Source organism: Siphateles boraxobius, unplaced genomic scaffold, assembly GCF_051911475.1.
Source record: "Siphateles boraxobius isolate OS27281-9 unplaced genomic scaffold, OSU_SipBor_1 21, whole genome shotgun sequence".
Lineage (NCBI taxonomy): Eukaryota > Metazoa > Chordata > Actinopteri > Cypriniformes > Leuciscidae > Siphateles > Siphateles boraxobius.
In genome coordinates, this window is record NW_027508822.1 from 529,238 (window position 1) to 556,439 (window position 27,202).

Here is a 27,202-nt window from a genome sequence, read left to right on the forward strand (position 1 = left end):
AACTTACCATGAAGAACATGCAGATAAAAACGTGCATCAGTTCCTTGTTTCTGTCCATTCACATATTGTCTGCAGGTGTAAGATCCATAATCTTCTTCTGTGACGTTCTTGATGTTCAGAGAGCAGTCAGACTCCAGACTCAGTCTCTCATGTCTCTCTGTGTTTTTATTCTTTATCCCTAAAGTAATCAGTTCAACTGCTGCTGAATGTCTGAATCTGCTGTAGTTCCATGTAGTTGATTTGCAGTCAGAAAGAGCTTTATTACAGGACAGACGCACATTTACACCAGAACTGATGAACACATGATCATCATCCACTCCACTGATACCTGAAACACAGTATATCTCAGTGATCATTGTGATATTTATTAATAAATTTAACCATAAACCATACCAGCATAACAAGCAGAAGATTCAAATCATACATTATTTTTCCGGTAACGCTTTACAATAAGGGTATATGAATAATCATGTACTAATACCTGAATCAATACTTAATTCAACATGAACTAATGATAATAAAAAGCAGAGGTGTAAAGTCCAGGTTCAGAAAGTAAAAGTCCTCCTCAGTATTTTAGTATCAGTGGCAATTTTTCTGCAATATCGTGCAGCCATACTAATTAGCACTAATTCTGCACTAATTAGCACTAATTAGCACTAATTCTGCACTAATTAGCACTAATTCAGTGACAGCGCCACCTATCGAACTGGATGATATAGCGGTGGCTGCAGTTTCAGGACGCAGGTGGTTGAGTTTGTAGATAGTATCAAGAATTACCTATTATCTAAAGTAAAAAAAATAGTAACATCAAGCTATATGACACAATTTAAATGATTAACATTAAACTTTTACTTAAAGCTCACTTTGGCAGTAGTTGATATATAGTATATATATATCGTGCATACATATATACGTATATGTCAGTGGCATTTTTTCTGCAATATCATGCAGCCCTTCTAATTAGCACAGTTTTCCAGCCAGGAGTATTTATAGTAATTAGTAGGGCTGCACAATATATCGAAATTATCAAATATCGCAAATGTATATATTGCGATATGTATATATCCATATACATGGGGCTGCCATCACCAGCCCCATTATACATGTTTGATAGTTTATGGATAAACCTAATCAAACTGCCTCTTTTAGTAAGGAATAAGAAGTACCCTGACTTTGAAACAAATTTAAATAATTTTGGGTGAACTATCCCTTTAACTACATGTTATACATGTTTGATAATTAATGCATTCATTAACATTTATGGATACTTCGCAATGAGTGCATGGTCTTTGATTAAAACAAACAGGAAATGAGTGTAGAGGAAGCAGAGGGCGTGGATCACAGTCAGTGTCTGGTGAGAGCTCCCTCTGCTGGTTAGGCATTACAAATATCAGATTCAGCTTTGTCATAAACATTACTGGACGGCACAGGATTAGTTGATCCTCCTCTTCAACCGTAGAAAATACACTAATAACTGCCCTTAAAAGGTCTTTATCTGTTCTGTGTTTCTCTCTTTCCTTCAAACTCACTCTACTGTGACTTATGCACAGCTAAATACAAAATAACTATTCAAAACCCACTAAGAAATATTTGTGGAACAGTTCACAAAGGAACGAGCAAAACTGGGAACATGGTGAGGGAACGTTTTGCTGGGATCAGTCGTTCACTCTCCACTACTGGGGGAACCACATGCGGAGAGCACCTATAGTGTGTCTCACCAGAAACAACACCTACATACTGTAGTTCCAGGAAGAAAAGTGAAAAAAAGTGTATTTAGCTGTGCATAAGTCACAGTAGGGTGAGTCTGAAGGAAGGAGTGAAACACAGAACAAGATCTTTTAAGGGCAGGTATTAGTGTATTTTCTACGGTTGAAGAGGAGGATCAACTAATCCTGTGCCGTCCAGTAATGTTTATGACAAAGCTGAAATCAAAAGTTCAAGCTATGATCATATTAAATTATTTAAATTTGTTTCAAAGTCAGGGTACTTGTAACATGTTGTGTCCGGAGGAAACTACGGATAGCTCACTTCGGCCCTGTCCCAAATGGTGCACTTCATGTGGACTTTCGGTCTCGTGGACTTAAATTGCGCGTGCTCGCTGAGTCTACGAGTCCGTAGGCCGTCCCATTCATCATGTTAACGCTCTGAAGTGTGTGTGCTCAGCAGCACCCCCTGTGTACCCTTGAAGCGGTCTTCAGTGAAGCTCCACACACTTTAACTACCCAGGAATCCTTGCGAAAGGCTAATCAGAGACAACGGATGGGAGGAGATTTCGCTCACGGACAATTGTTAACATTGCTGAGAAAAAAAAATAAGTGTAAGTATCATTAAGATTGTAAAATCATTTATTTAAAATCAGTGTCATTTATATGCATTATAAAACTTCCATTATGCCAGTACCAAAACACTCCAGTCCGATGTGCCTTAACGACTACCGTCCTGTAGCACTCACACCCATCGTTATGAAGTGCTTTGAGCGGCTGAGCCTGGCACACCTAAAAGACTCCCTACCATCCACATTGGACTCACACCAGTTTGCCTACCGTAGCAATAGGAGCACAGAGGATGCCGTTTCCATGGCACTGCACTCTGTGCTCACACATCTGAACAATAAGAACACTTATGCACGCGTGCTGTTTGTTGACTTCAGCTCAACATTCAACATTCCAATAGTTAATAGCTAAACTTGGAGACCTGGGCATCAACACCTTCATGTGCAACTGGATTTTGGACTTCTTGACCAACAGACCAAAGAATGTTCGATCCTGCTCCACCTGCTCCAAGTCCATCATACTTAACACTGGTGTACCACAGGGCTGTGTGCTAAGTCCGTTCCTCTACTCCCTCTTCACCTCCGACTGCAAGCCTGTGTATGGATCTAATTCCATTGTCAAGTTTGCGGACGACACTACGGTGATTGGTCTCATCAGCAACAATGATGGGACTGCCTATAGGGAGGAGATCAAGCACCTGGCCACATGGTGCACTGAAAATAACCAACTCCTCAATACCACCAAATGAAGGAGCTCATCGTGGACTTCAGGAAAGAGTCAAGAGGAACACACGACACCATCCACATCAATGGAATGGTTGTTGAGCATGTTTCAAGTTCCTGGGGATCCATATCTCGGCGGACATGTCCTGGACAACCAACACCTCCTGCCTGGTCAAGAAGGCTCACCAGCGCCTTTTCTTCCTGAGGACACTGAGGAAGAATCAGCTCTCCTCGACTATCCTGGTGAACTTCTATCGCTGCGCAATAGAAAGCATCCTGACCAAAGAACAGTTTTTTTCCCAGAGCTGTCTCTTTACTGAACTCTAACCCTCGCTAATCCCACGCCCCTCATATACTGCTAGACTCTCTTCTCCCTCCTCACATCTGCCTTCATTTGTTATTTGCAATACTGGATTGTTTATTTGCACTGCCGACTGTTTATTAAAGTAACAACTGTTTACATATGCATCTTGCACTACTTTATCTTAAAGGGGTTATGCTCAATTGCACTGCTAACTGTTTATTTACAGTACCAATTGTTTATATATGCATGCACTTTAACTGTAATATGCAATTACTTTTCACTGCACTTTTACTCTGATAGCTTGTGTCCATACTTTATTTGCACTACTTTAAATCTATTGTTATACTGCTCATCTTAGCCTAATGTATCATTGTATATATTTATCTGTAAAATTCTGTTTAGAGTAATAGTCATATGTATATTATGTTCATTATACCTATCTGTAAAATTTCTGTTCATAGTAATAGTCATCTCTACAGTATATAATATATTCAGTACATATCCATGTCCTGCACTTATGCAACCATTGCATATTCTGCACTTGCTGCTATTGCACTTCTGGTTTGACCTAAACTGCACTTCGTTGCCTTGTAACTGTATTTGTTTAATGACAGTAAAGTTTAATCAAATCAAACCAAATTTGTCACAGGGCCTTAGCTGGAGTCATTTCAGAGGCCACAGACTCACTGAGGCGATTGGGATTTCACAACTCACACTTTATTCCCCAGTGGAACTCCTGTAACTGTCTGTCAGACACGTTTGACTGTCCACAGTGACGTTATTACCTAAACAAAATAACTTAAAAATGAGAATCAAACATAAATAACCCGCATGGGGTGCTCAAGGCGCACATACAATGTGCGTTCAACTGGGAGCGCGCAGCTCTTAAAGGGGCCACACCTTATTTCTAGTCAAGTCAAGTCAAGTCACCTTCATTTATATAGCGCTTTTAACAATATGGACTGTTTCAAAGCAGCTTTACAGTGATAATATGAAATTAAAGTAACAGACTTCTACTCGTCACATACTTCTTATTCCTTCTAAAAGAGGCAGTTTGATTCAGGGGTGTGGGAAGATGTTTCAGTTTGGGGGTGCTGTTTTTTTTTTATAACACCATTTTTGAATAAGAAACAACATCAAGTCTAAAAAACTCGTCAAAACTCCACGAATCACAAAAAGTGTATAGGTGAGAACACTCGTTTAAACAACACACACAAACACACACACAAACACACACAAACTTGACTGCACATCACATTTTTGACGTTATTGTTGACATTATTGATACTGCTTTGAATCGTAATGCAATGGACTGGTCTACGGGACATACATTAAGCCTTTAAATAAAAGGGTTATTGGGCTGTTCATACGTACACAATACGCTAGCGCATGCGCGTGCGGTTTGTGTTTGTGTTTGGAGCTCCGTCGAATTGATTCATTAATCCTTGATTTTCTTCTTTTCAACTCATTTATAAACAAGCACTTTCTATTTTTATATCATGGGAACTTATCCTCGCTACTAGTCCTTATAAAAAACAATCGGATTACTTTGATATCGCTACTTAGATCCAACTTTGCGAATCTCGGCTACTAGACTTTAGTCCGCTAGCATTTCACGCGTGGCCTCGCGCCTACCGATCGTCTTATTTTACACCCGTTTCACTGAAAGGATACAGGTTATATCCAGCATTTCAGTCCTAAATTAGTAGTGATATTGGTAGTATCACGACTAATTTACTGTTCATCTGTTATAATGGCGAACATATCGGATGTGTGTCTAACGTTACCTCTGAGTGCAGGTGAGGACACATTCGAGCTGATTTCGGTACGATTGGAGCTGGAATCGGTGGAGAAACAGATCCGTGGTCTGCTGGAGAAACAAGCCGAGCTGCGGGATCGGCGATCAGCGCTTGAAACGTCACGCGCCGATGCTGATAAGTCAGTGGTTAGTAACTTTTTGACTCCGACTTCGTCTACTCCGTGCGTTTCTCTGCCCAGGAGGACGCGATCATCTCTGGCATCATTCACTCCGGCACCGACACAACACCATGGACCCTGGGTGATCCCACAGCGAAAGACACGAGCCAGGACCAGAGCAAGAACCTCACCGCCCCTCCCAGTCTTCGAGATCTCCACCCGGAACCGCTTCTCCCCCCTTCGCGAGTCGGAACGGGACGACGCCGTGATCATCGGCAGTTCCATGGTCCGTCATGTCCGCGCTACCTCAGGTAAGGGTACGGTGCGCACTCACTGCTTTCCTGGTGCTCGTGTTCTTGATGTCGCCGCACAGGTTCCCGAGATCCTGAACGGTGACGAGCGCGTCGGAGCTGTTGTGCTGCACACGGGAGTGAATGACATCAGGCTGCGGAAGACGGAGGTTCTGAAGAAGGACTACAAGAGCCTGATCGAGACGGTACACAGCACAGCGCCTGAGGCAACGATCATCGTGTCTGGACCGCTTCCCACGTACCGACAAGGACAGGAAAGGTTCAGTAGATTATTTGCACTAAATGAATGGTTAATGTCATGGTGTAATGAACAGAAACTGCTCTTTGTAAATAAATGGAATCTGTTCTGGGAGCGACCTAGGCTCTACCGTGCTGATGGCCTGCACCCCAGCAGAATCGGAGCGGCTGTTCTGTCGGACAACATCTCCAAGACGTTACACACCATATGACTAGAAAATCAAAGTCCAAATCACAGTCTTTGCTGTGCCAAATTAATTGATATAAGTAGTGTAGAACATTATATAGAAACTGTGTCTATTCCTCGTTTAGTGAGGCCATATAATAAATCTACTGTAGGATCTAGGAAAAATCTTATTGTAATTAAACCTGAAAATCTAAATATCAGTGAACAAAAACAATTTCAGCGGTTTACACCTAAGGCGGTTATTGTAAATGAAATGGTCACAGATAATAGCTTCGATGTACTTTGCCTTACTGAAACCTGGCTTAAACCAAATGAGTATTTCGGTCTAAATGAGTCTAGTCCACCAGGATACTGTTATAAGCATGAGCCCCGTCTGATCGGTCGTGGCGGCGGTGTTGCAACAATCTATAGAGATATTCTTAATGTTACTCAGGAAACAGGTCACAGGTTTAATTCGTTTGAAGTACTTGTACTAAATATTACGCTCTTATATGTAAGAAAGAAATCCCTATTATCTCTAGCCTTGGCTACTGTATATAGACCTCCAGGGCCCTATGCTGATTTCCTAAAAGAGTTTGCAGAGCTTCTCTCAGATCTATTGGTCAATACCTGTTACAACCAGTCAGGAATGAAACGGAGAGTGAATCCAATCGCAAGCACATTTAATTAAACAAATACAAAACAGGGAATCCAGGGAACTCAGAACACGACAGGAGTAACATAAAACAACAACCGACAGCCAACAACTGAAACACAGGGGTTTAAATACACAGACAAACAAGCTAAACAAGATAACAAGGGGGCGTGGTTAATAAGAAACACCTGGGGAGACTAATAAACATGGACGAGGAATACCTGTGGACACTGAACAACAACAACAAAAGACAAGACACATGGCAGGGTCACATGACAAACAAGGAATCACGTGATATACAAGACACAACAAAACCCACACGTAACAATACCGATAAAGCAATAATTGTTGGAGATTTTAACATAAACGTAGATAACACAAATGATGCGTTAGGGACTGCGTTTACAGATTTATTAAACTCTTTTGGGGTCAAGCAAAACGTCAGTGGTCCCACTCATCGTCTAAATCATACACTAGACTTAATTATATCATATGGAACCAATCCAACTGATATAGATATTATACCGCAAAGTGACGATCTCACTGATCATCACATGGTAACTTGCATAATACGTACTGCTGAAATTTGTCATGTTGCGCCACGTTATAGACCAGGCAGAACAATCGTTCCAACCACTATAGATAGATTCTTAAATAGCTTACCTGATCTATCTCAGCTGCTCAGTGAACCCAAACAAACAGATGAACTAGAGGAAATGACTAGCAGTTTGAGCACCATTTTCTCTAGTACATTAGATATTGTTGCACCAATTAGATCAAAAAAGGTTAGAGAGAAAACTAAAGCACCATGGTACAACAGTGCTACGCCTGTTATCAAGAGAGAAACTCGTAACTTAGAGCGTAAATGGAAACAAACTAATTTAGAGGTCTTTAGATTCGCGTGGAAAGACAGTATGTCACGTTATAAAAAGGCTCTAAAAAGGCTCCAGGGCTGAGCATCTCCACAAACTAATCGAAAATAACCAAAATAATCCAAGGTTTTTATTTAACACCGTGGCTAGACTAACAAATATACAGACATCATCAGAGCAAAATATTCCGTTACAGTATAGTAGTAATGATTTTATGAACTACTTTAATGAGAAAATAGAAAGCATCCGTAGCACAATTGTAAATGTACACTCTTTTATGGTGTCTTATGATTCAGCCTCAATTATCGCCCCTCTGGAACAACTACACCGCTTTACAACTATAGGACAGGAAGAGCTAAATAAACTTATCATTGCATCGAAACCAACAACATGTTTATTAGATCCAATACCCACTAAACTACTGAAAGAAGTGTTACCTGTAGTGGAAGAGCCTCTTCTCAATATTATTAACTCGTCTTTATTTTTAGGTCATGTTCCAAGAATATTCAAGCTGGCAGTAATAAAACCTCTCATTAAGAAACCGCAATTAGACCCAAATAACTTAGCAAATTACAGACCCATTTCAAATCTTCCATTTATGTCTAAAATACTAGAAAAAATTGTGTCTGCTCAATTGTGCTCTTTCTTGCAAGAAAATGAGATATATGAAAAATTCCAGTCAGGATTCAGACCGCATCATAGCACAGAAACTGCGCTAGTTAAAATTACAAATGATTTACTTTTAGCTTCTGACCAAGGCTGTATCTCAATACTAGTTCCACTCGATCTTAGCGCTGCGTTCAACACTATCGATCATAAAATACTCCTGGATCGACTACAAAACTACACTGGTGTTCAGGGACAGGCATTAAGCTGGTTTAGATCGTACTTATCAGACCGTTATCATTTTGTCTGTTTAAATGGGGAAAATATATATGCTCCCACTTGGTAATATTATAAGAAAACATGGAATTAATTTCCACTGTTATGCTGATGACACTCAATTATATATTTCATCACGGCCAGATGAAAACACTAACTTATCAAATTTGACAGAGTGTCTCAAAGATATAAAATGCTGGATGACGCGTAATTTCCTGCTACTAAATTCAGATAAAACGGAGGTATTACTTATTGGTCCAAAAAACTACCCACAAACTCACTTACAATACAACTTTAATATAGAAGGATGTCCTGTTACTTTATCCACTACAGTAAAAGACCTGGGTGTTATACTAGACCGCAACTTGTCTTTCGAAAATCATATTTCATATGTTACAAGAACAGCCTTTTTCCACCTTAGAAACATTACAAAGCTACGTAACATGCTATCTGTTTCTGATGCAGAAAAGCTAGTTCATGCATTCATGACCTCGAGACTAGATTACTGTAATGCTTTATTAGCAGGCTGTCCTGCATCCTCAATAAACAAGCTACAGTTAGTGCAAAATTCAGCTGCTAGAGTTCTTACTAGGTCAAGAAAATATGATCATATAACACCAATTTTATCATCTCTACACTGGTTACCTATCAAATTCCGTATCAATTACAAAGTACTATTACTGACCTATAAAGCCCTAAATGGTTTAGCTCCTGTGTATTTAATGGACCTTCTATCGCCCTACAATCCATCGCGTTCTTTAAGATCACTAAATTCGAGGCTTCTGGTCATTCCTAGGATATCTAAGTCCACTAAAGGAGGAAGGGCGTTCTCACATTTAGCTCCTAAACTCTGGAATAGCCTTCCTGATATTGTTCGAGGCTCTGACTCGCTGTCCCAGTTTAAAACTAGATTAAAGACGCATCTCTTTAGCCAAGCATTTACATAATGCTTACCTTTTATACCACTGCTGAATCAGATCGAATGCATTTAATATTATAAAACTTGAAGAGTCTGTAGGTTATTTGTATAGGTTGCATAGTATTTACAGTCATTACGTTCCTGTGTATATTGCGTGAATGTCGGGTGGTTGGGTAGATATTGTGTTTTGCGGTAGGTGGTATGCCATACGGAACTGTTGCCACTGAACCTGCTTTAACGACGACAGTGGGGCTCGACAGCCTTAGTCAAACGGGTCGGCGCGTATGGTTGGGCTGCGGAGAGATTGTGAGATTGTGGTTGGGTCTCAGCAGCATGAGGGATGTAGAGGTCAGTAAGCAGGGCTGAGTTGAGTGGGGGACGGAGGGGGGTGACTCTGGGACGCAAGAATCACTGTCTTCATGTTTTTTATCATTTACGCCCGTGTTATGGAAATCATTATGAACAGCAGTTACGCTAATTATTTTCCCTTTTTGCTTTTCTGCTGTTATCTCGGGACGCGAGTCCCGAGAAAAACGGCGTTCGTCAGCTCCAGTTTGTATCCAGCCTTTCACGGAGACTTCAGATACGCCAATCACAAAGCCTGTGAAGAGACGACTCAACACCGGCGATATGGACCCTCTATGGTGGACGGCACTGATCCTCAACAACTCGTCTCAACACCGGAGTGATTACTTGGACTTCTAAAAGATGGAAATGGATAAATATTCTAAATGTTCCGATCCAATCTGCCTTGTAATGCTGCCCGAATCATAAATCATGCACTGTTCCTTCGTTGGCCAGAGGAGAACTGGCCCTCCGAATGAGTCTGGTTTCTCCCAAGGTTTTTTTCTCCATTCTGTCACCTTGTGACATCGTCACATTAATTTAAGTGTTCCTTTGAAACAAGCTCTTGCGGTGGTTTAGAATGCATTACATTGGTTATGTATCATGTTTATGTATGATGAATGATACTCGTATGTATTCCTGTGTAATATTCCTGTGTATACTTAGTTTCCACTGTGTATTTTGGTAAGAAGGGGGGATATCTCTTTAAGGCCTTGGTTGCCCTTAATTTCTATTAAGGCGCGCCTAAGCTTACTTAAGGACCAGGTGAGAATCAGAAAAAAAAAAAAGAGAGGGTTTTGAAGACATGGCGCCAGCATTGTTTGCTGCAACTATAGATAGTTAAAGCTTTGTGTCCTTAGGGTTTTGATAGTATTTTTCAAACGAGACGTTAAGGCACGGCTTTAATGCGAGCGAGAACGACAGAAAATTATTAACTCACCTGGATTGTTTACTCGTGTGCGCGTCTTCGACAAGAGGACGAGCCTTGACTCAAAATTCTGAACTGCGTGAGTAACATTGCCCGACGATCTCCGGATCTGGTGAGATCAGTCCTATTTTTGTATTTTTTGGAGTGATCCACTGGATCAGCGCTCTACTTTTTTCCTTTTTTTTGTGGATTGCGTTTTTCCGTCAAGTCCGAACAGTGGATTATTCTCACGGACTAACTGCTTTCTGGTTGGAAAGTCTGGAGCGTACTCTTGAGTCAGCCTGGACGTTTTCTTTTGGTTTAATCTTGTGGACTGGGACAGCTGAAAGGGGAAAATTGTGAGGGTGCACTGGATAATTGAGTCCTTTGTAATATACTGCGCTAAGCGCGTCAGTCAATTGAACTGGTTGATGCGTCTTTTGTTGAATGTTGTTCAGCGCCGCCTGAATATTATTTTATTGCTGTTTGCCTTATTAATTCCCATACACCTGTTCTTGGACATGTTTATCTGTTTAAGATAGCATGTGGTATGTATCACTTTTGAAGGTTGTTATATTCATGATTATTGCTTTTATTCTAAAGATCCCCTTGTGCGTTTTTAGTGACACCTCCGCTTAAAAAAAAAAAAAAAAAAAAGGAAGAGCAGTAAAGGGCGGAGTTGTTACAACCTGATGGAGTTTTGGTTCCTTGCCACTGTTGCCTTGGCTTTTGGCTTGCTTAGTTCGGGAAATTTAATATTCAATAATATTATTGATCTGCCTTACTTAAGGTGGACGTTGACTCAATTTTCTTTTAGAAATATACTCTCATTGTAAAAAAAGATTAGTTGACTCAACTTAACTAAGTCAAGTAATCTTGTTGCTTTGACTGAGTTAAGTTGAGTCAACTTATAGTGTCAAGTTTATTGCACTTCAAAACACGAGTTGACTCAACTTCCTGTATCAAGTAATGTGGACTGGAAAACATTAGTTAAGAGAACTAAAAACAAGACGTTGGTTGATCTTATGTTGTTAAATGGACTGCATTTATATAGTGCCATCCAGCTCGTCGGGAGCAGCTGGGGTTAGGTGTCTTGCTCATGGACACCTCGACACTTGGTCAGGTGGATCCGGGGATTGAACAACCAACCTTCTGGTTTGTAGACTACCTACATGAACCACTGAGCCACTGCCGCTCAGATTTTATCAAGTTAGTTTACAGAAATTCCTAGATTTCAAAAATTTAAGCAAGCTAATATCTACAAAGAATCTACATGAGAATTGAGAATTGGCCAGTCAAACTTAACACTGACACTCTGGCGGCGCTAGCCAGCTGAATTAACAGCGCTCAAAGTCGACACTCAGAGGCTGTGTTCAAAATCATATTCTATACCCTCATTCACTATTCCCTACATTAGTTCACTAATATAGTCCACTTGACTGAGTGAATAATTCAGTTAATTTTCAGTTAATTAAGTTAATTGAGACCCTGATAAACACCTGCTGTTAACAATCAGAATCACTGAAGGAGATAGGAACAAGAAGAACAGAAAATAAGAAGAAATCAAGATAAAAGACATTAAATCTTAGCAAAAGATCTCAGCAGATGAGGATTAAACATCTCCACAAACAGCAATACCAGCTTCACTTATTACTAACCAGACTGACTTTATTTCTGTCAGACGTCTACAGAAGTTCTTATTAAAAGGTGACAGAGGTTTAGATGTCATTTTATTTTTATTTGATGTTACCATAATGGTGATCAGTGATTGCTTTAGTTGGGCTCTTGACACTTGACTTTTGAACATTAGTTGTTCTTTGGCTGCTGTAGCTGTGTCTTTAAAATACATCAGCTATGACACAAAGCTGAAGACAACAGGATGACAATGACTGTTTGTTAATAGTCACAATCATCATATTATGGCCTGATTTACTGATCTCATTTGCTGTCTAAAGTTGTTAAATGGTGATGTCTTGTAGTTTTGATTTTGTTATTGTGATTTTCCACGCTAGATTGAGATCTAGCGTGGATTTGATGTAAAGAAAATAATGTTTTTAAAAAGGTTATACTCAGAACATTTTGAACTTCTTGATCAGCCAGACACACACAGGCATCTAATTGGTGTATGAATCTCAACAATGGTGACAATCATACGTTTTATGCTGCAATGCATGTTGGGTACCAAAAAAAAACATGACTCCCAGCATGCATTGCAGCATGAATAAATTATGCAGCTGATTTGTCTGGTTATTTGCTTTAATTTTTACTTTTTGTTTTTATTTTTGCTTTTGGTTTTGTGTTGACTTTTAGTTGCGTATTTTGGGATGTTCAAATTTAATGTTATCTTTTTTGTTGATTGTCACCATTGTTGAGATTCATACACCAATTATTGATGCCTGTGTGTGTCTGGCTGATCAAGAAGTTCAAAATGTTCTGAGTATAACCTTTTTAAAATCATTATTATTTTCTTTACGTCAAATCCACGATAGATCTCAATCTGTAAAATCACAATGAAAACAAAATCAAAACTACAAAACATCACCATTTAACAACTTTAGGCAGCAAATGAGATCAGTAAACCAGGCCATTACATGAAGATTGTGACTATTAACAAACAGTCATTGTCATCCTGTTGTCTTCAGCTTTATGCCATAGCTAATGTATTTTAAAGACACAGCTACAGCAGCCAAAGAACAACTAATGTTCAAAAGTCAAGGGTCAAGAGCCCAACTAAAGCAATCACTGATCACTATTATGGTAACATCAAATGAAAATAAAATGACATCTAAACCTCTGTCACCTTTTAATAAGAACTTCTGTAGACGTCTGACAGAAATAAAGTCAGTCTGGTTAGTAATAAGTGAAGCTGGTAATGCTGTTTGTGGAGATGTTTAATCCTCCTCTGCTGAGATCTTTTGCTAAGATTTAATGTCTTTTATCTTGATTTCGTCTTTTTTTCTGTTCTTCTTGTTCCTATCTCCTTCAGTGATTCTGATTGTTAACAGCAGGTGTTTATCAGGGTCTCAATTAACTTAATTAACTGAAAATTAACTGAATTATTCACTCAGTCAAGTGGACTATATTAGTGAACTAATGTAGGGAATAGTGAATGAGGGTATAGAATATGATTTTGAACACAGCCTCTGGGTGTCGACTTTGAGCGCTGTTAATTCAGCTGGCTAGCGCCGCCAGAGTGTCAGTGTTAAGTTTGACTGGCCAATTCTCAATTCTCATGTAGATTCTTTGTAGATATTAGCTTGCTTAAATTTTTGAAATCTAGTAATTTCTGTAAACTAACTTGATAAAATCTGAGCGGCAGTGGCTCAGTGGTTCATGTAGGTAGTCTACAAACCAGAAGGTTGGTTGTTCAATCCCCGGATCCACCTGACCAAGTGTCGAGGTGTCCATGAGCAAGACACCTAACCCCAGCTGCTCCCGACGAGCTGGATGGCACTATATAAATGCAGTCCATTTAACAACATAAGATCAACCAACATCTTTTTTTTAGTTCTCTTAACTAATGTTTTCCAGTCCACATTACTTGATACAGGAAGTTGAGTCAACTCGTGTTTTGAAGTGCAATAAACTTGACACTATAAGTTGACTCAACTTAACTCAGTCAAAGCAACAAGATTACTTGACTTAGTTAAGTTGAGTCAACTAATCTTTTTTTACAGTGCTGTTGTATTATTTTCATGTTATCACTGTGAAGCTGCTTTGATACAATCAGTATTGTTAAAAGCGCTATATAAATAAAGGTGACTTGACTTGACTGACTTGACAATAAAAGAGCCTACACAGCGACAGGAAATAGAAATGAATTCTGGTTTATCCATAAATGTTACAAATGCATTAACTATCAAACATGTATAACATGTAGTTAAGGCTGCCGTTATTCATGCGTGAATCATCATGACTCCAGTCGTAGTTCAGGATAACTCTTCATTGGTTCATGATTAGGTCATGCCTTCAATAATTATTAGTTCATGTTGAATTAAGTATTAATCCAATTATTAGTACATGATTATTCATATACCCTTATTGTAAAGTGTTACACTTTCTTCCTCACTAAAAGCAAACAACACACTCTCCAGAATAAACTATTAGTCTTTATCAGAGAGCTGTTCAAATCACTGACACACTCTTAATATGAAGATCATTCTTCATCATCAGATGTTTGAGTGACACTATGTCCAGTATCAGGAATAATACAGTATGATCTGTGTGTATCAATACACAACTCTGAGATCACAACGTGAATGTGTGCAAGAATAAACTGAGCATGTTCAAATGAACTATTTCCAGACTAATTCCACTAAATGTGTTTAGAGAAAATACAGATTTCTTTACCTGTGAGAAGTGAAGAGAGAATGATCAGTCCCAGCAGACACAGATCACACTTATCAGACATTTCTGTTTCTGTCAGTCTTTCTCTTCATTATATATAGTTACAGCTCCTCCTCTACATTATATATAGTTACAGCTCCTCCTCTTCATTATATATAGTTACAGCTCCTCCTTTAAACATCATCAGCTGCTCCTCTGGTTGGTAACTTCCTCTAGCTATGTTTCCATCACCCTATTTTTATGCACATTTTGAAGTATCGCACCAGAAACGAGTGATGGAAACCCCAAATTTGTCATAGAAAACAATTTCATCATAATGAAATATAGTTGTTTTTAAGTGACCCAATACAGTGTCTTCAGAGTAATTTTTTATGTGTTCATTTTTATTTTTTTTATTTACACAATCGTTTTAAATAACAACACTAACACATTGTGTCGCTTGTTCAGTTTACTAACAATTTTTCATATTTGCTTTGGTACTATTTTCACAAGTAAGGTGTACATTTTCAAAACGTTAGTGCTAATATCACAACAGATAATCAAACGTGCACTTTTTTCGACCATTTCGGTCACAGTTTTTTATTAAGTGGCTTAACTACTATGTACTAACATTGAAATTAATAATCTGTAGTCTAATATGTAGTCATTGCTCAATGCCGAAGTATTTTTGGCACACAGTGCCGCGACAAATCAATCACTCTTTTACGACTACACATTCATTCACTGAGCTTGCGGCTACTGCAACTTGCGCTCTCTTCACGACTCAACCTCCACGGACAGTTTTTAATGTTTTATCAGACAATAACTACTCAAGATTTTGCTTTAGTATAATTTTCGGGACAATCAGGGCCGGATACGGGATTCGGGACAACAGCTTAGATTTCGGGACTGTCCTGAATTTTTACTACAGTATAGATTCAGTCTTATGGTACAGTGAGAATATTTGCTGAATCGGAAGCAAACTCTGTTCTAGCACAAAACCTCATGGCAGTTTCATTACTTCATCACACCTTCCCACATATCAATGTTTGTCTGGCCAGCTCCGGTCAACAAAGCCCCTATTCCTCTATTCCCCGCGTCCTCACGCTGCAAAGAATGACGGTCCTGAAGTGGCCTAGATCTGGATTAAAGACAAGGGCCACACATGGGCCATAACTGACTGAGAGGAGGCCACATTCAGGCCAACATCACGTGCATTGTGTGTGTGTGTGTGTGTGTGTGTGTGTGTGTGTGTGTGTGTGTGTGTGTGTGTGTGTGTGTGTGTGTGTGTGTGTGTGTATGTGTGTGTGTGTGTGCCATGAAGCTTTTATTAGGCTACTAAGTTTGTGCTTGTGAAACCACAACTTCTAGAAAAGTTGCATTGACAAATGCGTCAAGATCACACTTCATCTATATATACACAGCAAAAACTCCAGTGTTAAATTAACTCTCCTGTGAATGTTTTTTAGATCACACTCAAAAGTGTTACAATAAGGGTACATTAAAATGTCAAGGGTCGTGAGCCTAAACTTAACAACCGAGATAAATATATGTCTACTACCTCAGATTTAACGTTTGATCTGTACATCAGCATCGGGGAATAACATAATCTCGCTCACGATAGAGAAAGCTGTGCAAAACTTACATCTACAAAAGTAACCGTGAAGACTTCAATGTAAACACAGCTTTTGTGTCTTTATCAGCTTTTCCATATACTGGCACTGATCATCATCACAAATACTTACTCCTTGCTCCATTTCTGTAATTCCGTTTTTATGAATGAATGACTCTCTCACCGGTTGCTCTAGAGTTTTCCTCGTCAACAGCCGCTTCTCCTCCTGCTGGTGAGGACGACTAACAGCTATGGAGATTATCAATCTACTGATATTCCTGCCGTTCCCGGATGTCAAATGTTGAATTTTCTGTCGAATTTGAACCACAGATTTGTCAAAAAGAGATTTTTTAGAGCAAAATAAAATGGACCGAAAATTGTCTGTTGAATATTATAGGTTGTATTTTTAAACAGAAAGAACATTTTGGAAGTGAAATCTGACAGGGGAATATGGATTATTGAATTTTTAAAAATGAAAACGTGTGTGAAATATTTTGAATTGAAAATATTAACAGCTTAAATATACAACCATGTTCAATTTCAGCCAATAAAAATGCAAGCCCTAAAAATATAATGCATTAAAATGCAGGCAGGGTTAATGCAATGCATATTTGTTCAAATAGTGCAATTCAACAAGCTTTTTTGTTTCAAAAAAATTTGGCATTATTGTACTTCCATAGAAGCACCAATTACACCATGGGCCCTATTTTAACGATCTATAACGCAAGTGTCAAGCGCAAAGCGCAAGTAACTTTGTGGGCGGATCTCGGCGCTGTGACTATTTAACCGGCGGGATAAATTACTCTTGTGCTCGACGCAAATCTAAAAGGGGTTGGTCTGAAGTAGCTTCATTATTCATAGGTGTGGTTTGGGCGTAACGGGAAACAAACCAATAAGAGCTTTATATCACATTCCCTTTAAGAGCATGATGAACGAGGTGCACTTGTTCCATGGCGCAATACTATTATAAGGGCACATTTACCAGGCGCACTTCAGAATCGGTTCTCAGCCGAGGAGATCAATGTTCTCGTCAGGGCCGTAAAAGTAAGAGAAGTGACATTGGGGATGGACAAACCCACCCAAATTAGCTTCGGTTAAACATGCATATAATAATTTGGGTAAATGTGTAAGCTTTATGCCTACTTTTCCCATCGTCATGGACACAACAATGATTTCCCTCGTGTTTTAATATTTTTTCTTATAATAATGTATCATTTGCAAAAAGGAAAATGCATCTGTGTAGATGAGAGAATCATCTACAGTGTATGCGCGTTGTTCACACTCTGTATTATGGCCAAGCATGCGCGCTTAAAATAGCATCTGAATGTACGCGCAACGCTCCACTGACTTTAGACTAGGTTTTTTCTGGTCAGTGGCGCAATTGTTTTCTGGAACTGCAAAATAACACCAGGGATTGTTTGCGCCTCCTTTTTTGCGCTGAACCGCCCAGGGAGCGCAAGTTCATTCCCTAGTTTGCTGGCGTGCGTCTGTGGAGGGAAAAGTCCGCTTTGCGCGAGTGTAAAATACTAATGATACATGCGTCGCTGTACAAAGTCAATTGCGCTGGGTGCAAGATAGGGCCCCATGTCTGTCAGACTGACAGGCCAATCGCTACAGCGATCAGGGAGTCCCGTCTCCTGGTATATAACTCGCTGCAGCCACTGCTATGTCATTCTTGCTCAACGGTTTACAGACGAGGCAGACCGGTAACGTCTCAAACAAGATGGAGATCCCCTCGCGGGTATAGCGGGGGAAGATGATGATGATGATGAAGATGAGGGATTATCCTCATATCTTCTAGACGACGAGGAAGACGATGGTGCCATCCTCCCTCCTAATTCATCTCATCCACCGAGTAACCATAGTTATTTTAAAAATAAAATAAAATGTTCCCAACTAAGCAAGCCAAAAGCCAATGGCGACAAAGGCGAAGAAAGGCGAAAAAGGTGACAGTGGCAAGGAACCAAAACTCCATCAGGTGACAGAATGGAGAAAAAAACCTTGGGAGAACCCAGGCTCAGTCAGGGGGCCAGTCCTCCTTTGGCCAATGAAAGAACAGTGTATGATTATGATTCAGGCATCATTATCGGTCAGAAGTCAGATTGGATCAGAACTTTCACAATATTTATCCAGTTCATCTGGTTGGGGTCGGAGTCATCACGCCGGTATGTAGACGAGTTTGTTGAGGTGTCCATGAGGCCTTCACAGGGTTGATGAGGCTGGCACTTCAGGGATGCGTTGTCGTCGTGTCCAAGCGATGGTCCTTCATCAGATCTGGATATGGCCTGGATTCGGCGGTTTGTGGTAAACCTCGGGATAATCAGAGACTAATATTAGCGTAGACGCCATTATCAACTGGCCAGAATTTTGTGATCGCAATAGACGTGAAGGACTATAATGTGTTAAGAGCTCGCTCAAGTGCAGGGGAGCTAAACCATTTAGTGCTTTGTAGGTAATCAACAATATTTTAAAATTTACACGATGTTTAATAGGGAGCCAATCAAGCAGCTGCTGTACTTGCCATCTCTGCAGTGTTTGTGTTTGTGCTTTTTTCGGGATTATTTCATACAATTTAATACACGTGTAACCCAGGTTAAAATCTGTTAATCCATTCAATGTATATTATGGTATATAATAGTAATAATGAATTGCTATATATATATATATATAGTTGTATATTAAATGATGTATTTGCGCGGAGTACTTCCTCTTTAAACATAACCTGATGGCAGCGACTGATTCCCTGCAGCCAGTAAGTTGTTCTAAAGAGTCACAATAATATGCTTAACTTGAAAGAATCAATTGATCACAAGAGTGAAAAGTTTGTAAAACACAAACCGTGTGTGCCCCGCGACCTAACGTAACCCCGGTCATGTGACTATGCTTGGCCAATCGCGTCTGGGAGCACGAGTGTTTAATCAGGCCGCAGCGTCTTCCTCATTCAGAGGTGTGGGGAAGTCGATTGAATGCTGTGGACAGGTGTGAGAAGACTTTTACTACAGCAAACTGTTTAAACCGGCACAAGAGAATTCACACTGGAGAAAAACCTTACACACACTGTGACAAGAGATTTAGTCAGTCATCAAATCTGAAAAGACATGAGAGGATCCACACTGGAGAAAAACCTTACAAGTGTTCATACTGTGACAAGAGATTCAGTCAGTCGATATCTCTGAAAACACACGAGAGGATCCACCGCAGAGATAAGCCAAACAAGTGTGATCAGTGTGGAAAGACTTTCTCCATTAAAAGTCACCTGAAGCTAAACATGAAGATCCATACAGTGGAGAAACCACTATATGGGTAAACGCAGTCTAAGATCACAGTAAGTAGTTTATCTTTATGTGCTGAGAAACAAGTCTCTTCTGTGTAAGTTATTTCCCAACAGCCACGATGAGCGAGAGGACATTTTGTGGGTTGATTGGTATCTACTAACTCATGTTCACACCAACACCAAAGTTCAGTCCGATTTTCACATGCAGTTTGTTTGTTTGTTTGTTTGACCAGTGATGCGCGGGTTGATCCAAACGAGTCATCCAAAAATATTTCTAATGATATTCGGGTTGTGATCGGTCGGGTCGTTTGAAATAAAGATGCCAATTAAACCTTTGTAATTTAGTACTAGACACAATTTTCTATGACATACATAGGCCTACACTTTATTGGCTGAATAACTGACTTTATTAACATATTCTATACCTGAATTTTGTGCTTGTGAGAGCTTCAATTGGGCATCCAAGTGGCAAAATAGCCTAAGCCTACTAATACAAGTGGGAAATACACAGCGCGCAAGTGAATTACAACAGTGTGAGCACCGTGACAAAGCTCGCAGGTAAAATGTAAACATGCAGAACTCTCAAATCCCAAACTCGAGCACCACAAATAGTATTGTGTGCACAAATTAACAAATCGCAAGCAGAAATAACAGCCGCGAGTCCTGGCAGGTTATACACGCGCAAGTTCTTTTCTACATGCGCATGAAGATTTAGTTCCTACGTCTATGGCCCAATGACTCTACGAAAAGCATTTACTACTTTTATAAAAAATGCGGGTCAGCAAGCGGGTCTGGTACAATATTTTCTTTTCTTTTTTTGCGGCTCCGAGTTGCGGGCAGGTTAGTTGAAAACTTGGGTCTGGTGCGGGTTGTTTATACATTGACCCGTGCAGACGCCTGCATTGCCAAACGATTGTGTGATTGGGATTAAGAGATAGCCGCAACTTTAGTTTAAAAGATTACAACAGGGGTGCCGCTAAGGGGGGAAAAGTTAGGACGATTCTAAGGGCCCACACACTTTTGGGGCCCCCAGAGATCGATGTTATTAATGGAATGGGTGGGGTAGGGGGCCCAACCTCATATTCTTTCATAGGACCCAACTTTTCTAGCCGCGCCCCTGGATTACAATACACGGTTTCACTTTATTTTGATGGTCCCTTTAAAACATTCTGTTGATTATAATATTCCCCTTCAGAATCAGGGTCCGCGAATAAAAGACCCAACACATCATTGCGGGTAAGCTTTATTGATTCCATTAGATAATAATAATTATAATAATAATAATTATAATTATAATAATAATAATAATCTAATGCAAATACTCGCTGACTTTGACAATATTGCTCTGATAAAATGTCTCACTCACACTAGCTCCGCTTTTGTTCGACTGATTCAATGCTCTCTAGCTCGAAGATTTTGTATAGAAGCATGACGTTTTTTTGAGTCAGGGACGGCCATCTAGTGCAGGAGAAGTCGAACGAAATTTGACACCCTATTTGACAAAATCGGCCGTTTTATTCAGTGCCGCATCTTGTCGAGTAAACTCGACCGTGGCGCCTAGAGGGTTAATGCACAGATCATTTGTTTTGACCATACCTTTTTTTTTGGCTCACCTTTTTACATTCACTCTATTTTTTTAATTCACAAAATTTGCAATAAGGTTTCATTTGTTAACATTAGTTGAAATATTAACACATGTAAGGCCGTCTAACTCTATAAAATGGCGGTATTCGAATTAGCGGTGAAGGTCTTTGCGTGTTACTGTCTTTTCTCGCACCAAAGTATTTTTGGTTAAATGCAATACATTTTCTCATGTATTAACTCGTTATTTCATCTGACTCCATAAATGAAAAGGGTTTTAATGATATCCGTGTATCATTAAATGTGAGCGAATGTTTTACTATTCCTTTAAACTCTTGAATGAAAATAATGTCAAAGTCAATTAGAATAATCAAATATCATAATTTAATATGTCAGGTAAATGTATCATTACAATTTCATAACCAATTCAAAGATAATTAATGCAAAACATCAAATGCTCTAGAACAAAGAGGAAAAAGTTTACCCGACAAGAAATGCGTGAGGCTCGATCTCGGATACAGAAAAGGCCCTGAGCTCTCGCTGCGTTTCATTATATACCCAGACCTCATTTCAAATCTAAACATCATCCATAGTGGAATTTTACCTGTAAGTCACCATTTGCTAGCAGTGGAAAATTAGCATTCAGTCAAATGGTCGAAGGTGTTAACTCAAAGACACACCCTCCAGTGTGGAAGATATTTCTAAACTTCCTAAGAACTTTATTACCTTTTGATTTACTTCTTTGGGAATGAGAGATTTGTACCAGTCGCACCGAGACATTTCAAATAATACCAAACATGTATAAAGCTTGATGATAGTCATTCACATTAAACCATTTAGATTCTTGTGTGAGTTTGGGAGATCTCTGCCAGGATGAAGAATGGGGGAGAGAAATGTAGATTAGGATGAGGGAGGTGAGACCTTCGTCTCAATAGTGCATGAGGGGGAGTTCAAATGTTAATTTCCTTTGTTTTCTCAGAGAGAATACTTTCTGTATTTCAGAAAGTTTTAAGTCAACCCAGCCAGCACAGCCATGTGGGGCCCACATGGGTTTGACCTGGGCTATCTAACTGGGAACCAGACAGTTTTGTCCCCGGTTTCCATGTAGGCCCCAAATGGGTTTGCCCAGATGAAATGAACACTGCTCAGTGTGCACACTACCGGCTGTTAAATGTAACACTGATCAGTGTTGGAGTTAATGAGATAATTAAGTGATTGAATAATGATTGAGCATTATTGATGAACACCTGCTGTTAACAAGCAGAATCACTGAAGAAAAGAGAAACACAAGAACTACTTCCAGCCACAGCCTTAGATGAAATCAACTGAAGATAAAATATACGAAATCTCTCAAGATCTGATTAAACAACTCCACAAACAGCATTACCAGCTTCACTTATTACCAGCCAGGTTTACTTTATTTCTGTTAGACGTCTACATAAGTTCTTATTGAAAATTAACAGAGGTTAAGATGTTGATTATTTATTGAAAATAATAGTTTGGTTTGATGTCACCATTATAGTGATCAGTGTCTGCTTTAGTTGGGATATTGACTTTTTAGAATCAATTTTTCTCTGCTCAGTTGTATCTGATTGTTATGTTGAGAATAGCAAGAGAAAATGCAATCAGATGCTATAAACTGATTGATGATAAGAATAAAATCAATGTGTGTGAGCTTTATATGTGTGATTTGTTATTCATTTTTGCTTTATTATTGTGATTCTACAGCAAGAGGTTTAGCACATTTTTATCAGAACATCAAATGATTTTTAAAACACCATTTTCACATTTTGGACTTCTGTGGTTTTACTCACACACAGACATCAAGAATCAGCATATGAATCTCAACAATGGTGACATGCTTCATGGTGCAATGCATTCTGGGTGCATCATACGAAACGTATCCATGGCTCCCAGAATGCATTGCACCATGAAGCATGTCACCATTGTAGCGATTCATATGCTGATTCTTGATGTCTGTGTGTGAGTAAAAATCGCAGAAGCCCAAAATGTGAAAATCATGTTTTAAAAATCATTTGATGTTCTGATAAAAATGTGCTGGATCTCTTGCTGTAGAATCACAACAATAAAACAAAATGAATAACATATCACCTGTATAAAACACACACACAATATTAGTGAGTTAAGCCGCTACATGATGATTGCATTCTAATCATCAATCAGTTTATAGCATCTGATTGCATTTTCTCTTGCTGTTCTCAACATAACAATCTGATACAAGTGAGCAGAGAAAATCTGATGTTAAAAAGTCAATAGCCCAACTAAAGCAAACACTGTAAAGCAGCTTTGGAACAATCTACATTGTTAAAAGCTCTATATAAATGAAGATGACTTGACTTGACTTCCCAGCCAGCACAGCAAGAAATCTCTCAAGATCTGATTAAACAACTCCACAAACAGCATTACCAGCTTCACTTATTACTAACCAGGTTTACTTTATTTCTGATAGACATCTACAGAAGTGCTTATTGAAAATTAACAGAGGTTAAGAAGTGATAATAGTAAATTTAAGTAACAGATTGTTTTGGATTTATGACAGCTCTAGAATAAAGTTATTTTCCAGCTAAAGTTAGTTTTGATTGATTTACTTCCATCGCAATGATCATTAGTTATTAACTTAGGGGCCGCTAACACGACACCGTTCTAACAGAAAAATCTTAAGTTCTCTCTACGCAAACTTTAAAACTTTAAAACGCAAACTTGTGAGAACGCTGATGCCTTGCACCAGGCTTGTGCAAAATTCAGAATTTCAGAATCCGCCTCCATTCAATTCATGAATTGGAATTTGAATTGAATTGACTCCGCCCCACAGGAAGTTGAATTTGAATTGGAATGACAGGAAGTGGAATTAAATTCATGGCAATTCAAAGAAATTCCGCACAGTCACACAACAGAAAGAATGTGTTGAATCTCACATACATTCAGCGTTAGGAAGGGTACTTTGGAAATGTAATTGCTTACTGTTATAAGTTTCCCATTATAAATGTGGTTGTGACTACTTTATTTGGATTACTTTATCAATGTAAAGCAATTTCCTTTTAATTTGATTAGTAACTAATTAAATTACACATTTTACCTCCTGTCCGATGTTTAGCATTTGGTGGCAATAAAAAAAAGCTTCATGCTGCAATGCATGATGGGTAGCTTTCATAGTACAAAACCCATCCTTGATTCCCAAGCTTTTTTGTTTTAATTCTCATCATTGTTGTGATTCATATCCAAAATCTTGATGTTTGTGTGTGACTACATGACACTTTTGCTCAAAAAATCATGATTATTATAAACCTCCAAGAAAGTGATCAGTTTAACGCTATTGGTGATAATATTGCAGTTTCACAAGGTTGATGGTTATAAATGCTGAATTTAAACACAACATTTTAAACACTACATTAGATACTCATTTTTTGATAATTATATCATGTATGATCTTACTTTTCTTGGCTTTTCTGCGACAACAATTGTGTTTTACAAACACACAGTTGCAGCAGCCAAAGAAAGCTAACACACAAAATAAAAGAGTGGACCAAGAGCACAACTAAAGCAAACACTGGTCACCACAATGGTGGTGACTTAAAATGAAACAAATATCAACTTCTAAACCTTTGTTAATTCTCACTAAGATCTTCTGTAGATGTCTGACAAACACAAACTGTCTGCATTTAAATTGAAATAAACATTAGTTTTATTTAATGCATCCTGAGAGTGTTTATTTGGTCCAAAAACAGTATAAATTATATATAAATGAGGCCATAAATGATGTTGAAAATATGTCCACAATGGCCACATTTGAACTAGTTTTTAACCTTGTACGAAGAGGGTCCATGAACGTCTATATCGAACGTGCAAACACGCTCTTGAACTTTTAATGTTGAACTTTAATGTTTTTCAGGCTGCATTAACTGTGTGTCTCTGATGCATATTTGTTATGGTAAGAGTCTAAGAGACACTCAGATCAGATAATGTTGGTCACTTTGTAGTGAGAAAAGTCATCATGTAGAGTCCTGCTCCATTGAGATATAACGGTCCATAACGGTGGCTTACAATTTGTGATTTTCTCCTTCAGTGATTCTGCTTGTTAACATCAGGTGTCTTCAATAATGCTCAAACGTCACTAAATTAATCACTTAACTATCTCATTAACTTTAACACTCTTGAGTGTTAATTTAACACTGGAGTTTGTGCTGTAGAGTAAATGCCGCTCAATCTGAAAGCAGGTGAGGGCGATTTACTACTAATCAAGGAACCGGCTTTACTGATTAGATGCGCATAACAATATCGTGCGATATATCGCCCAGCCCTACTACACAGCACAAACTCCAATGTTAAATTATCACTCAAGAGTAGGGCTGGGCGATATATCGCACGATATTGTTATGCGCATCTCCTCAGTAAAGCCGATTCCTTGATTAGTAGTAAATCATAGGGCTGGGCGATATATCGCACGATATTGTTATGCGCATCTCCTCAGTAAAGCCGGTTCCTTGATTAGTAGTAAATCACCTTCACCTGCTTTCAGATGGAGCGGCATTTACTACACAGCACAAACTCCAGTGTTAAATTAACAATCAAGAGTGTTAAAGTTAATGAGATAATTAAGTGATTAATTTAGTGATGTTTGAGCATTATTGAAGACACCTGATGTTAACAAGCAGAATCATTGAAGGCGAAAATCACAAATTTTAAGCCACCGTTATGGCGATAACTGTTTGCTTTAGTTGGGCTCTTAACCTTTAAACATTAAATTTAAATTTGTTTGTCTGCTTTTATTTAATTATAACAGTCAAATGAACAAAGAAAAGTGTGATCTGATAGTGTTGGTTGTGTTCTGGCATAATCATGCTGTGATCTGAACATGAATCTTATTGAGATAGTTTGGTTTAACTTATTGGCAACAACTTTGTGATTTTGGAGCATATATGAATATAGGTATGTTTCTTATAATTTAAAATATTTAATAAACATTGTTCTGATCAAAACACTTTTAAATAAATTTATTTAGAAACACAGTCATCAATAATCAGCCTGTGAATCTCAACAATGGTGACAATAATAAAGCATGTTGCAGTGGCTGCCACCAATCACAGCTCATTAATGGCTCCCATCATGCATTGCGATATGAATAAATTATGATCTGAATTGTCTATGTAATTTACTTTTCCTAATTGAATGTTCTTCTCGTCACCATTGTTGAGATGCATAGACTGAATCTTGAAGTGTGTGTGTGCCTAAAACAAAGATTTTATTTTTTTTAGAAAAAAACTTTTAAGAAATCCTTTATATTATAACTAAAATTCTGGATATTTGTGCAGAATCACAGTTATGTCGTAACAAACAACATAAAACGAAAACATAAAGTTCAAATGATGATTGTCATAATATAACCAACCATCAGATCACTTTTTTTCTTTGTTCATCTGGCAGTTATAACTCAGATACAACAGCCAAACAAAGTCTAAAGTAAATAATATAAGGGTCAAGAGCCCAACTAAAGCAAACATTGATCGCCATAACGGTGGCTTACAATTTGAGTATTTCTCCTTCAGTGATTCTGCTTGTTAACATCAGGTGTCTTCAATAATGCTCAATCATCACTCAATTAATCACTTAATTATCTCATTAACTTCAACACTCTTGAGTGGACTCATATACACTCGCAGGAGTGTTAATTTAACACTGGAGTTTTTGCTGTGTACAAAGAGCCGTAGTTAACTGACAAGCTGAGCCATATCGCATTAAATATCGCTGGCGATACGTCCGCGATATTAATGCGATATGGCTCAGCTTGTCAGTTAACTACGGCTCTTTGTAGTAAATGCCGCTCCATCTGAAAGCAGGTGAAGGCGATTTACTACTAATCAAGGAACCGGCTTTACTGACG

At 38.8% G+C, this 27,202-nt stretch overlaps 2 protein-coding genes across 2 annotated transcripts in view; one reads left to right on the forward strand and one right to left on the reverse strand.

Moving 5' to 3' along the window:
* Positions 1 to 16,070, reverse strand: part of LOC143746109 (uncharacterized) — a 101,146-nt gene extending 85,076 nt beyond the window's left edge. The window contains exons 1-2 of the mRNA XM_077237873.1: positions 14,861 to 16,070; positions 8 to 328 (exon numbers count right to left, since the gene is read on the reverse strand). Of these exons, the coding sequence (XP_077093988.1) occupies positions 8 to 328; positions 14,861 to 14,921 (382 nt within the window). The 5' untranslated portion in view covers positions 14,922 to 16,070. The remainder of the gene's footprint in view (positions 1 to 7; positions 329 to 14,860) is intronic.
* Positions 1 to 27,202, forward strand: part of LOC143746091 (uncharacterized) — a 606,033-nt gene that overhangs the window by 238,920 nt on the left and 339,911 nt on the right. The window lies entirely within an intron of this gene.